This window comes from Leptopilina heterotoma, unplaced genomic scaffold (assembly GCF_015476425.1).
Source record: "Leptopilina heterotoma isolate Lh14 unplaced genomic scaffold, ASM1547642v1 Lhet_244, whole genome shotgun sequence".
Classification (NCBI taxonomy): domain Eukaryota; kingdom Metazoa; phylum Arthropoda; class Insecta; order Hymenoptera; family Figitidae; genus Leptopilina; species Leptopilina heterotoma.
Window position 1 is genome coordinate 102,277 of NW_025110959.1, and position 15,160 is coordinate 117,436.

Sequence of the window (15,160 nt, forward strand, 5' to 3'; positions counted from 1 at the left end):
AATAGGTGAGTGCTCTACTTGTAAAAGTTCGTCTTACAAGTAATATATTGACGCAGGTTAAGGTATAAGTGCTTTTAATCGATTTGAGTGATAATCGTATACATTGTTGTTGTCCATTAAAAAACAGGAATTACTCCTATTTTATATTTTAACAATAATTCATTCTATAGACTATTTTTCATAAACATATATATACGATTTACTCAAGTTTAAACTAATATTAAATTATAGTCACGTAACCATTGTATTTTAAATATAATTACATATGTAAATAAGTAAAAAAAAATGTAAAAAAAACAATTTTTTATTCTTTTATTATAATTATTTATTCTAAATAAAAATAAATATTTGTTTTTACTATTTTATATTTTTTTATACTTTTATTTTACATATTTTTTTATTGATATTTTTACTCTATATTTTTACTTTATATTTTTAATTTATTTATTTATATATATATATTTCTTTTTATATTATTTTTTTATTTTTAATTTACATATTTTTATATTATTTTACATATTATTTTACATATTATTTATAAATAGAAAATAATAAACAAAAATGTAGCAATTTTAGTGACTATATTCCTTGCTAAATTAGGTAGAAAATTTTTTTCACTCATAAAATGAAAATTAAAAATTTAATTAAAATTTTTAATTTAGTTTTTTTTTTATAAAATAGTAAAAATATGTATTTTTTTTATAATTACATTCTCAAGTCTTGAGGTCTGTATTATACATTAATTAATACAGTTGATATGTGAGCAGCATTTCATAATATGGACAAGATTATATCATGTCCATTTTTAAAGATCACTCTAATAGTCGCATAAATATGCTATCATTGTGATATATACTTGTCATATTTTCAATGTTAAATTTCTTCGAAATTATAAGAATTATGACTCATCAATTTACAACTTTATAATAGTATTTTTAAATCTTTAGCGCGTCCGTTAATTTTTAATTTTTATTATGCTAATTTTTATATACTATTATTACTTATTTATTCCATGCATAGCTAACATTTTTTTGTTGCATTTTTTTACTCTGACAATTGATTACAAAAAAAAAAAAATGAAACAGAGGTTACAATAATAAAAAAATTAAATATATGTGATAATTTCTATATTTATTTTTGTTTATTTATTTTTATTTGCTATTTATTTGTTATTTATTTTTAATTATTTATTACTTATTATATTTGTAAGTAGCTATTCAATTTATTTATTTAGTCAATATATCCGGGTTTACAAAAATCCAAAAATAATTTATTATAATTATTGTTTATAGTTATTAATAATTATTACTTTTGGATTCATTGCCACTATTTTAAAAAACAATTTATTATCTAGTTTATTATATTAAATATCGTTTTTTATTATTTTTTATTCATTATTCATACTTTTTATTATTTATTATTTTAATAAATAATAAAATTTGTTTAAAATGGGCTGAAGCCTAATATTGCTCTATGTTTCATTTAAATAAAATAAATAATAAGCAACAAATTTATTTTAATTTTTTACTTATTGAAAATGTTTTTTTTCCAATAATACGTAAATGTATGAATGCTTATCAACTTTTGAAAATTTTATATTTTTTCCTCAATATTATGAAAGTTATTTTCATTTTTTTCGGAATATAAAGATAAAGTTGTATACTTACAAGTTCTAGAAATTTGATTATCGATAGCCTCGAAACAGACACCATTTTGAATGTGATCTGAAACAAAAATTGAAAATACAGATTAAATTAAAAATGCCAATTTCAATTAAAAAATATTTTATTGAAAATATTAGACAGAGTATTTAGTTGAAATTTTTAATTAAAAAATATTTAATTGAAAATACTAAAAAAAAATTGAATTGAAAATATTCAACAAAATATTGAATTGAAAATTAAAAAAAAATATTGCATTAAAAGTAATAAAAAAAACAATTGAATTGAAAATAATAAAAAAAAAAATGAATTGAAAATATTAAAAAATGATAATGAAAAAATTCACTGTTATTATCAATGTTTCAGCAGTTTTTCATTAAGAGAATGAAAGTAAGAAACAATCAGAAATTATGAAAGCATGTTTTCATTAAAAATTAAAATTATCTTCCCCGCAAGTAAAATGCTTTCAAGAATCCTGCACAGGAAGTAATAACTCTTTATTACAAGGGTATGAAAGAAAAAAATTTAATGAAGCACAAAGTCGTAAATTGCAATTATACTCGTATTTTAAAATTTTACCCTAAATTCGAATTCACCTGATAAAATGAATATTAATTCGTATATTTAATTATTTCAATATTTTAAATAATTATCTAAACACGAAAAAAATTCTATTACTCGATTTTTTTTATTTACAAAACGTAATATTCCTTCCCTTTTTCATTTTATTTAATATTATACAAAATTTAATATTCATTCTTCGTTAATTTAATTTTTTATTTCTATTTTCTAGAAACAAAATCTTCTTTAGAATCTTTAAATTTGATTCTTTTTATCTTTCTGTTCTATATATTTGATCTTTTTTATTTTTAATAAAAAAAGAATATTGAATTAAATAATATTCTTTTTCATTTTTATACTTAATTTTGTATTTAATATAAAAATTTAAATATTTCTATTCTTTTTTAAATCTTAATTGAATCTAATATTCTCAGATAGTAGTCCAAGATTTACTCCTAAAATAATAAAAAAAAACTTTTTTCACTGTCATTAAGCGAAAAAAAAGTTTTGAAGAAATAAATGAATGAAGTAACTTGATGAATAAAAAGTTATTAATTTACGTTTGAATAATTTATTAAAAATAAAAATCTAGCGTCACAGTTAAGTCTTATAGGATAAAAATTCCAAAGAATACGTGAATAATTACGATCATGATAAGAAACTAAGAAAATTATGTCAGTAGATTCGTATATTGCCTTTATTTTTAACGAAATGACGAATCGCATGCACGATGAAATTTATGAATAAATTATTCTAGTTGCCTTTTTTTCCCCTTGTTAATTTAATCAAAGAAAGGTTTTGACCTTTCATGACGATCGTGAGATTTTTAACTTTTTTTTTAACTTACACAATTTTTTAAAAAAAGAAAGAAAATCGATTCTATAGTATGACTGAGTTTAATTTAATGGAATAAACAGATGTTTTGCGTGAGATCAGCATCGTTTGAAGGTAAACCTAATTTTATATTTAGTTCTTGGTTTTGTTTTCAATTATTTTTTCTCGCATGGAGAAAAAACTGGATAAATTTTAGACTAACTTTTCTATTCTCTTTGTATTTTTTCCTTGTTTTTTCTTTTCCTTTTTTCTTTTATTCTTTCTCCCTTTCTTTCTATTTCTCTTTTTTCTTTTTCTATTTTCCTTTTTCTTCTTTTTCCCTATTTTTCTATTTCTCTTTTTTCTTTTTCCCTAAATTTTCCTATTTCTCTTTTTCCCTTTCTTTCTATTTCCCTTTTTTCTTTTTCTTTTTTCCTATTTTTCTCTTTCTTCTTTTTCCCTTTTTTCTTTCGAACTTTCTTTCTATTTTCCTTTTTTCCTTTTTCCCTAAATTTTTCTATTTCTCTTTTTCCCTTTCTTTCTATTTCTCTTTTTTATTTTTTTCTTTTTCCCTTTCTTTCTATTTCCCTTTTTTCTTTTTCTATTTTTTTTTTTTTTTTTTTTTGACCTTTTTTCTTTCCAACTTTCTATTTATTTTGTCACATAAAAAATTATTTTTAAATAATTTACGCATTTAACATTTTTGGAAAATTCCAATTCTAATTCTAAAATGAACAAAAATTTACTTTTAAATATAAATTTATGTAAAAATTAAAAAAGGGTGACTAATTTTTAAGAGACAGTAAATAATAGATGTAAAATACTGTAGCAGTGATGTGGTGTATAAATGATGCTGTAATTGAACAATGTGCATCATATATTGTTATTATTACTGTATCAATGTGTAAACGCAACGAGAAATTGAAGGCTGGATCAATTTAATGTTGCTATTTGACTAAAATAAGTGATCAATGTTATTTTCACTCCCAATGAGTCAGAGAAACGAGCTTACAAAGTGCAGGTTTAGTTTTGACCCAGATTTCTTTTTATTTGTCATGCCATCTTCTTCCGATCTCAATAGCGCCTAACTTTAAAAGACAGAACATCAACACACAGGTCTAATTGGAAATAAATACTCTGCGAATTGACCATTACAAAAACGATTCCTTGCCACTTGACAAAAGAGGAGCAAAGTGAAGCCAAGTGAATTTAAAATTATAAATAAAATTAGTTGATAATAAAATAAATAAATTATAAAATAAAAAAATGAAACAAGTAATAACGTAAATAATAAAACAAAAAATAAAATAATAAACAAAATAATAAATAATAAAATAAATAATAAAATTATAAATAAAATTAGTTAATAATAAAATAAAAAATGAAACAAGTAATAACATATGTAAATAATAAAATAAATGAGTAATAAAGAATAAAATGAAGAAATAAAATAAGTCAAAATCGTTTATGTTATTCTCTAAATTAGAATTAGTTTAAAAATGTTTATTAATTTTAATTATTCACTGACTTTTTGCTTCTGAATTGGTCAATTTTACTAATAAATAATAATTTCAACTTAATTTAAATTAGCAAACATTTTTAAACTAATTTAAAATTTATAGAAAGTTGTCGTTGATCAAATTTATGTTAATATAAAATAAATAAAAAATAACAAAAATAAATAAATAGAAAATAATATAATAAATAAAAAATAAATAATAAATTTAGTTATTAATTACTATAAGCATATTTAATTAAGTTTCAAAAATAATATAATTATAATATGGCTTACTGATTACCAAAAAAAAAAATTTTTTTTTTTGAAAATGTCTACATATAAAATGTATAATTTACTTGGTTATTAGTATTACCAAAATTATTTATTTAAGTATAAATATATTATGTAGGAGTTGATTAAATATGCCTACATGTCATTCACATATTATGATATATATTTAGTGCGGGTTGGAGGGGAGAAGACAATAAGTATCATGCTCAATAATTGAAATTTTGTTTTCAGACAATAAAAAAAATATCAAAGTGGTCTAAATTACCTGAAATATGCAAATAACCTCATAATTACCAATATAACCACTATATACATAATGGAAAAATAATTATTGATGGAGATTGGAGAGAAATATTCCTGTACTTAACAAAAAAAATGTAATTGCTTAAGCAATAATATTTTAATAAATAATTTCAAATAAGTGAATAAATTAATTAACCAATATTAATAAAAAAGTATAAATTAATTGTAGAAATATAATTAAAAAAATAAAGGAACAATAATAATAATAAAGTACATACATGTTTCGGTAATCTGTTCGCAGTTTGAGGTTAGTTGTTTGCTTTTTGTTTCTTAACTTTTTTATATAATTTTTCTTTTCAAATATTTTCAATTTTAAAATTAATATATTGAAAATCATCGAATTGTTGCAAAGAATTTTATCAAAAAATTTGATGACAATAGAATTCCTTCAAAGAATTTTATTATTTAGGAAAATAACTGAATTCTCGCAAAGAATTTTTGTATTAAAATTTTTAAAAATCAAAATTTTTTTTTCAAATTCTTTTAAAGAATTTCTTTGAATTTTTTTTAAACTAATGGAGTTTCTTTAATAATTTTAATTGAAAATTTGGAAAGCAATTGAATTTTATGAAGAAGAATTTTATTAAAATTGTATTGAAAATAATAAATTGAATTCTTGAGAAGAATTTTACTATTTATAAAAATAATTGAAATTTTTCGAAGAATATATTTATTAAAATTTTAAGAAATAACTAAATTGTTATGAAGAATTTTATAGAAATATTTAAAAATAATGAAATTTTTTCGACAAATTCAATTAAAGTTGTTTCGAAAATAATTGAATTTCTTTAAAGAATTTTATTAAAATTTACTATATTAAAAATAATTGAATTCTTTCAATTTTTTTGACGAATATATTTAAAAATTGCATTGAAAGGTAATTTAATTTTTATATATAATTTTTTAAAAATATTTTGAGAATAATTGAATTATTTTTAGACAATTTTAAATTCTTGTTGAAATTGAATTTTATGGAAATTTTTGAAAATAATTAAATTCTTTTGTGTAATTTTATTTAAATTGGATTAAAAATTATTTAATTGCTGCAAAGAATTTTTGTATTTATAAAAATAATTGAATTGTTTTGAAGAATTTTACTATTTACAAAAATAATTCAATTTTTTCGAAGTTAAAATTTTTTTTAAAAATTGAATTCTTCCGGGGAATTTAATTAAAATTGTTTTGAAAATAATTGAATTTTTGTAAATATTTTACTTTTTAAAAAAATAATTGAATTGTTTAGAAGGATTTATTAAAATTTTAGAAAATAATTGAATTCTTTCGTGAAATTTTATTAAAATTTTTGAAAATAAGAACAGTAATAATTATATTTGTACTTAATATGTGAATTTTTTAAATTTTGATTATGAAATTATTTAAAAAATTTATATTTGAAAATAAAATATTTTGTAATTTGCATAACAATGATTAATTGAATATCTCATTCCGTAACATTTGCTATAGTAATAATAATCATAAGAAAAATAAAAATAATAAAAATGAATAATAATTATTAATGAAAAAATAATAAGACAGTTAATAATTAGATATATTAAAAATTTCTTCAAATTTTAGGAAAGTAATGAAAAGAATAAAATAATAATAATTATAATAATAATAAAATTCACATTTAAATTGTAGGAAAATAGTTAAAGAAATAAAAAAAAATAATTATTATAATAAGAAAAAGAAGAGAAGGAGGAAAAAGAAGAAAAAGAAAATTAACAAAAGTTAATAATTATTATTATTAAAAAGTTATTATTATAAAAATAATAAGACAGTTAATAATAATAAACTTATGAACTAGACTTAATTAAATTGACTTACATAATTGATTGTAAAAATAATGTGAAGTATCAGGTATACACTGTCGTGTAATTCGAGAAGTTGGGTCAGTGGGACGGATAAAATAATTGGCCATGGGATACCAAACATAGAAAAAGTCTACATTCATGTACAAATGCTACAAATTCCCAGATGTTGAATGCATCCATTTGACAATATTTTTAAATTGTCTTTCATTGATGTTTAATTGTTGTTGTTACTTTTACTGTCTACACACAAGGAACCAATACACAATAGTGTGAGGGATTGATATATTACGTTTGTATAGTAAAAGTACACGTGTTACTCTGTAACTGTGAATGATTCATTCACAGCAAAAGTATATTAATAGCAAAAACAGTATTACTTTTAGTATTTAGAAGAAAATTTATTTTCATTTCGAAAAATCTTATTATGATTTTTCAGAACGAAAATAAGTTTTTGAAAAACCATTTGGTTTTTTCAAAACGAAAATAATTCTTGAAAAAAACCTTATGGTTTTTCAAAATGAAAATAATTTTTGAAAAACCACAAGGTTTTTTCAAAACGAAAATAATTATTGAAAAACCATTTGGTTTTTTCAAAACGAAAATAATTTTTAAAAAAAATTATTGTTTTTCAAAATCAAAATACTTTTTGAAAAACCACAAGGTTTTTTCGAAACGAAAATAATTTTTGAAAAACCATTTGGTTTTTTCAAAACAAAAATAAATTTTAACAGAAAATAAAAAATTTTTGGAATATTTTAGACTGCTTTTTTTCTCTATATAATAATCAAGGCTATATAAATGTCCGAATGAAAAATCACAAACATCTTTTTAATATCAATTCGTTGTTAAAAACCTTGGGATTTAATTTGTTCTCCTTTCAAGGAGCAATAACTACCGGAACTATTACTATTTTTAAATATGTGATAATACAACACACCTATTTTATCCGATTGAGGGAATAATGATTTTTTGTCACGAAATTTTTAATCGAGAATGTTGAGAATGTTTAGAGAATTTCAATTCAGTGAATTCTAATTATAACAGTTTCTATAAAATTTTTTTTATTAAATGTACACTTAGAAAAAAGTTATTTTATTAATTCAAAGAAATCAGTTTCTCAGACTCTATTTTTTTTGTTCAAAATAAAAATTTTTCTTTTATAGAAAAAGAGATTTTTTGAATCAAAGAAAATTTCTTTGATTTAAACAAATTTTCTCTGATTTCAAAAACGATATTAAAACGAAAAACTAATTCTTTAATTTGGAAAGAAAAATTTATTGAAAACTTGTAAATTGCTTTTGAATCAAAGAAATTTTCTTTGAATTCAAGAAATTCGTTCTTTGAATTAAAAAAATTTTATCGTTGACATAGAGTAAAAGAACTAAGAAGTTAATTGTTTTTGAATTAAAGAAATTATTTTTGATTCAAAAAAAATTTTCTTTGAAACAAGTGATTGGTTTTTTAATTATAGAAATTATTTTTGATTCAAGGAAATTGTTTTTTAATGCAAAGAAATTATTTTTGATCCAAAGAAATTTTCAATGAAACAAGTGGATTGTTTTTGAATCAAAGAAATTATTTTTGAATCAGAGAAATTATTTTTGATTCGAAGAAATTTACAATGAAACAAGTGGATTGCTTTTGAATCAAAGAAATTATTTTTGAATCAAAGAAATTATTTTTGACTCAAAAGAAATTTTCTTTGACTCAAAGAAATTTTTTCTGAATCATAAAAAAATTTATGCTCGACCAAAGCAATAAGTCGGAGAAAATTAATTTTTTAAATTACCAAAATCTTTTTCCTTCATGTACAATTTTATTCCGCGTGACATATTTATTTTCAATTAAAAAATACATCTTTTGTATATGGAAATTATTATTATTATAATTTATTGAGGAAATAAGTTCGATTATTAAAAAAAAATATAATTTATTGTCAACAATTTCTGCGGATATAAAAATTTTAATTGATTTCAAAATTTTATTCGATATTTTTTATTTTCAAATTTTATCGATACAATAATAAATTCAAATTTATGATAATTGTTGGAATGCATTCGTAATATTCGATTTTTAAAAATAAATTATGTCTTTACTATATTCTTTTGAATTGAAATATCCCATAAAATAAAAAAAAAAGTTAAAAATATGCTAAAAAAGTGAATTTTTCTTCTAGAAAGAATCCAAGATCTCGAAAACTGATAAATTAGGGGAAAACTTGAGAAAACGACGCTTGAAATTGAGAATTGACGCGTCCTATTTTTCTACGCCTTACATGTGTATATGTCTACGCCCTGTTTTCTTTATAGATATTTTCCTCTTTGTCATAGAAAATTTATAAAATACACTCAAAATTAAAATAACTTGAAGAAAAATTATTTAAAACTTTGAAAATTTTAATTCATATCACTAGATTTTACGGAGAAAAGTAAAATATACCGGTTCGATGATAAAAACAGTTTTGTTTACATGTTTTCTAAATGTGAATTTCAAGTCTAAGAAAAGAATAAAAAAAAAATTAAATAATAAAAATCCGAAATTTCAACAGCACTTATTTATTTATTTTCGATAATAAGTTAATTATTTGTGATATTGTGATAATAATTGTGAACTTACTTGTTTGAATTTTTGAATGAATGCGTAAATGCGACCTGCGCTGATAGCACTGCGTTCAACACAAAAGCACGATGGCAACTGGAAGACTACGGCGTCCCCACTTTCATTGCTGAATCTGTTTCCATTCCTACACATAAAAGATGTTTTTACGAGGGACATAAAAATACAACTTGATTATAATAAGTCATATTATATACACAATACCTATGCTCGTCAAACTAAACTATTGTCTAAAGAGGACAATTAACGATCGATTCAAAATAATAATTAATGATAAAAAATAAAGATTATTCTGATGGATTTTTGAATTGGAAAAAAAAATTCTTGCATTTTCTGGTCCATTCATTTTCCTTTCACATTTTGAAGAATGTGGGGGATATCTTATAGTTCTTACGCCAATGTCTCGATAGAAACTATCAGTTGTACTATTCTATTGTTGGAAATTACCATTCAACTTTGTGTATATTAGGATACATACTTAGTGAATTGAAATTATTTTGAATTTTAACTAATTGTGATTTTAAGCAATAGAAAAAAAAAATTAAAAAACAACATAAATTTACTAAAAATTAATAGGAGGTTTCCCACTCATCTACTAAAACCTACTATACGGAGAAAAATATAAAGTAACTTTTACTATACTTCTGTAGTAAAAAAATTTCCGGTAAAACATTTCTGGTAATTTTTACTACTTTTGGAGTAAATTTTGCTACGTTCGAAATAAATTTTACTAATTTTTACAAATATTTACTTCGAACGTAGCAAAATTTACTCCAAAAGTAGTAAAAATTACCAGAAATGCTTTACCGGAAATTTTTCACTATAAAAATAGTAAAAGTTACTTTATATTTTTCTCCGTGCATTTACTACTTTTTTCTTACGATTAGCTACTGTTTGGATACTTTTTTTTAAATTTGTAACACTAAAAACTACTTTTTCCTATATTTGAAAATTTTCACAAATTTAAATTCGCTAATAGTTGGAATAAAGAAATTATTTTTGAAAATATTAATAAAATTTAATAAAATTGTTTCTTAGAAACAATTAAAAATTTTTTTTTTATAAAATTCTTTAAAACAATTCAATTTTTTAAAAAATATTTTGCGAGAATTCAGTTATTTTCACAAATAATGAAATTAAAATATTTTTAATATCTATTATTTTATGTATTATTTATTTAGATATACAAATTTATACCTATATTTTAATACAATTTCTCAAAAAAAATTCAATTATTTATAAAAAATTTAATAAAATTAAAATAATATGAATAATAAAATTTTTACAGTACATATACCTAATTCAATTATGTGAAATAAATTTAAGGAATTTTTTTTGGAAAGAAATCAATTAATTAAATATTTTAAAACGAAATTATTTAAAAAGAAATTAATTATTTTCTAAAAATTTGTTTATAGAAATTAAATCCTGCGTAGCATGCAGTTAATCCGTTCCAGGCTCTCAATTATTTTCATAAATAATAAAATTCATCGCAAGAACTCGATTATTTTTAATACAATTTTAATAAAATTTCTCGACAGAATTCAATTATTTTCAGTAAATTTTAATAAAACCTATGTACGATTACGAATTGAATTATTTTCAATGCAATTTTAATTTAATTCGTCGAAAAAATTTGCAAGAATTCATTTTTTTTTAATTTTAATAAATTCTTCTTAGAAATTCAATTGTTTTTATAAATAATAAAATTCTTTAGATGAATTCAATTATTTTAAATATAATTTTAATAAAATTCTTCGAAAGAATTTATTTATTTATTTATTTATTTAAATAATACAGGCTAGAACTCAATTATTTTTAATACAATTTTAATTCAATTCTTTGAAATTTTTTAAGTATTTTCGAAAATTTTCGAAGTAATTCAATTGTGTGAAATACAATTTTCAAGAAATTTTTTCGAAAGAAATCAATTTTTAAATATTTTAATGAAATTCTTTTGTAAAAAATTAATTATTTTCTTAATTTTTGACAACATTTGTTTAGAATATAGTTAAATTATTATTTTCAGAAATAATAAAATTCATCGCAAAAATTCAATTATTTTTAATACAATTTTAATTAAGTTATTCGAAATATTTGAATTATTCTTTTAAATTTTTATAAAATGAAAAAAAGAATTCAATTATTTTTACAAATTATAAAATTTTTCCCAGGAATTCAATTATTTAAAAAAATTTTATAAAATTCGTTACAAGAATTCAATTATTTTGATAAATAATAAAATTCGTTGTAGGAATTCAATTATTATTTATAAATAAATAAAAATAGTAGCTACTTTTTTATTACTTTTTTTCAGTCTTAATGCTACTTAATTATTTATGTCTTTTGAACAAATGTAAAATACCAATTTTTTCTTTTTGACTTGGGCATTAAATAAGGAACAATATTCAATTTTGAAAAATAAAATAACAGATCGAGAAATTGCATTTATTTTCATTTGTTTAAATAAATTGTTTATAATTTTATCAAATTACGTTAAATTTGAAAATGAAAAATGTCATTCAAAAATCGTGTTATTTTTATATAATCATACCAAAAATCATTAAATATTACCATTACTTTATTAGAAAAAATATCTTTTCTAAATTCATGCAAAAAAGTTTATTTAACAATAACTTAGAACAAAAAAATCGAATTTTGCAAAACTGTTCAACTTGTGTTTTTTATTTATTATTTCAAACAGAAAAACATAAATTGCATTGAAAAAATCTTGACTAACCGAAAATTAGTTGCCCACTTTACGAATTTTGACCCAGAAACTTCTTAGAGAGCAAAATTTTGAAGTTCTGAATTTAAATTAATTAAAGTTTTTATTATTAATTAGAGACTAAGTTTTTGTTTCTGAATTAGTTGAGTTCTATAAATAATAGTAAAAAAAAGTAAAAGCTGCAAAAAAAGAAGTTTTTACTAAAATTCACTATAGTTAATTTTGTTAAATTCAAAAGCAAAAATTCCGTCACTTATTTAAGTTAATTTTAATTATTCCTATTAATTAGGATTACTAATCGAAATTTAAAGAGTAGTGAATCAGGAAAATTACACAGTTCTTCGCAGTGAAAATGACTGATTCATCAAATACAGAGAAAACTCGTAAACAGATTCAGATTTAGAGGGTATGATTGTATATTTTTCTTTTTTATTTCGTAGATTAAGAAAAACATAAAAATAGTAACAAATAATTTTTTTTTTTTTTTTTTTTTTTTTTTTTTTTTTTATAATATTAGTTTATGGTGATACCACATTTCCTGATTTGACAAAAAAATGTTTCTTTCTTATTTCTACGCTGCTGAAAATAGCATACAACTATACACATATGGGTATTATATTTTTATACTACCTATAATATAGAGTTTATTGTTCCTTTGAATGTATATATATATATATATATATAGATAGTTGCAGCAATGAATGAACTGCATAGAATACCCCCTGCAACAGGCAGCTGGTAAAAATAAGTTTCACCTTTTTTTCCCCGAAATTGTAATATTATCTCTAAAACTAATTTTCATTTCGAAAAATTTAGAATTAACTATAATAATTTGAATGTTCTTTCATTCATTCAATTTTTCTGCCCCTCACACTCTGAAGTTGTCTTTTGTTTATATTTTTGTTTTTTTATCTTTAGATAGATTATGTATATTATATTATTACTATTAGCAAATGTTACGCGCGGAACGTGATATTCAATTTATTATTGTTATGCAAATTACAAAATTTTTTATTTTCAAATAAAAATTTTTTTAAATAATTTCATAATCAAAATTTTAAAAAATTCACTTATTAAGTACACAATTAATTATTATTATTATTATTGTTCATATTTTCTAAACTTTTAATAAATCCTTCGAAAAAATTTAATTATTTTTATAAATAGTAAAATTCTTCGCAAGAATTCAATTAATTTAATAAATATAGTAAAATTCTTTGCAGGAATTCAATTATTTTAAAAACAATTTTAATTGAATTCCTCGGATGAATTCAAATATTTTTAAATATTTCCATAAATTTCAATTATTTCTTTATTTTAAAAAACTCTTCAAAACAATTCAATTATTTTTATAAATACAAAAATTTTTTGCAGAAATTAAATTATTTTTAATCAAATTTAAATAAAATTACAATAAAGAATTTAATTATTTTTAAAAATTTCCATAAAATGCAATTTTAGCAAGAATTTAAAATTCTCTAAAAATAATTCAATTATTCTCAAAATATTTTTAAAAAATTCTATATTATATCAAAATTAAATTACTTTCAATGCAATTTTTAAATATATTCGTCAAAAAAATTGATAGAATTCAATTATTTTCAAAAAATAATAAAATTCTTGTGATGAATTCAATTATTTTGAATATAGTTAATTTTAAAATAATTCTTTATAGAAATTCCATTATTTTCAAAACAACAATTTAATTGAATTTCTCGAAAAAATTTCATTATTTTCAAATATTTCTATAAAATTCTTTATAACAATTTAATTATTTCTGAAAATTTTAATAAATTCTTTGAAACATTTTAATTATTTTTATAAATAGTAAAATTCTTCGTAAGAATTCAATTATTTTAAATTTACTTTTAATAAAATTCTTCTTCATAAAATTCAATTGCTTTCAAAATTTTCAATTAAAATTATTAACGAAACTCCATTAGTTTTAAAAAAAAATTCAAAGAAATTCTTCAAAAGAATTTAATCAGGATTTTTAAAAATTTTAATAAAATTCTTTGCCAGAATTCAGTTATTTTCCTAAATAATAAAATTCTTTGAAGGAATTCTATTTATCATCAAATTTTTTTGATAAAATTCTTTGCAACAATTCGATGATTTTCAATATATTAATTTTAAAATTGAAAATATTTGAGAAAAAAAATTTAAAAAAAGTTAAGAAACAAAAAGCAAACAACTAACTTCAAACTGCGAACAGATTACCGAAACATGTACTTTATTAGTATTAATTAATAATTAATTAATGTTATAATTATTTTTATTTTATAATTAATTCAAAATTGTAATGACAAATAGAAATCATCAGAATTTTTTTCACTTTCTTTTCATTAAAAGACTAAAATTTTGTTAAATATTATGTTTTGTTAAATTGAAATTATGCAGATTTTTGTTCTTTACTTCTAAAAAAAATAAGAAAATTGTTAAACAACTGTGATTAAGAAATAGAAAATTTATTTATTTTGCATTATTTTTGTGATTATGAATCACAATTTTTTTAACAAAATTATTATTTTGCTTTAGAAAAAGAAGAAAAATATTTGCACAATTTCTATTTTTAATCTTATTTTTGGAACAGGATTTTCCACAGGAATTAAGACATTCAAAAATTTTTAATTCAAACCTTTTTTTAAATTAAACAACTTAAAAAAGTATTGTTAGAAAACATGAAGATATCGATTGCTCCGAGTCGAAGACTCGGAGTGATCGATTTCTTCATGTTTTCTAATAATTAAAGATGACCGAGAGATAAAATCTTTATTTTATATTATAAGAATATTGATACTGTAACTCCAGCAAAATTATTTTCATCATTTTAATTCAATTATTATTTTCTAGAATTTTAAATTATTATTTATGA

The 15,160-nt window shown here is 19.8% G+C and overlaps 1 protein-coding gene across 1 annotated transcript in view; it reads right to left on the reverse strand.

Moving 5' to 3' along the window:
• LOC122503110 (rRNA methyltransferase 2, mitochondrial) overlaps positions 1-15,160 on the reverse strand; it is a 175,286-nt gene that overhangs the window by 3,161 nt on the left and 156,965 nt on the right. The window contains exons 6-7 of the mRNA XM_043613541.1: positions 9,558-9,684; positions 1,668-1,724 (exon numbers count right to left, since the gene is read on the reverse strand). Of these exons, the coding sequence (XP_043469476.1) occupies positions 1,668-1,712 (45 nt within the window). The 5' untranslated portion in view covers positions 1,713-1,724; positions 9,558-9,684. The remainder of the gene's footprint in view (positions 1-1,667; positions 1,725-9,557; positions 9,685-15,160) is intronic.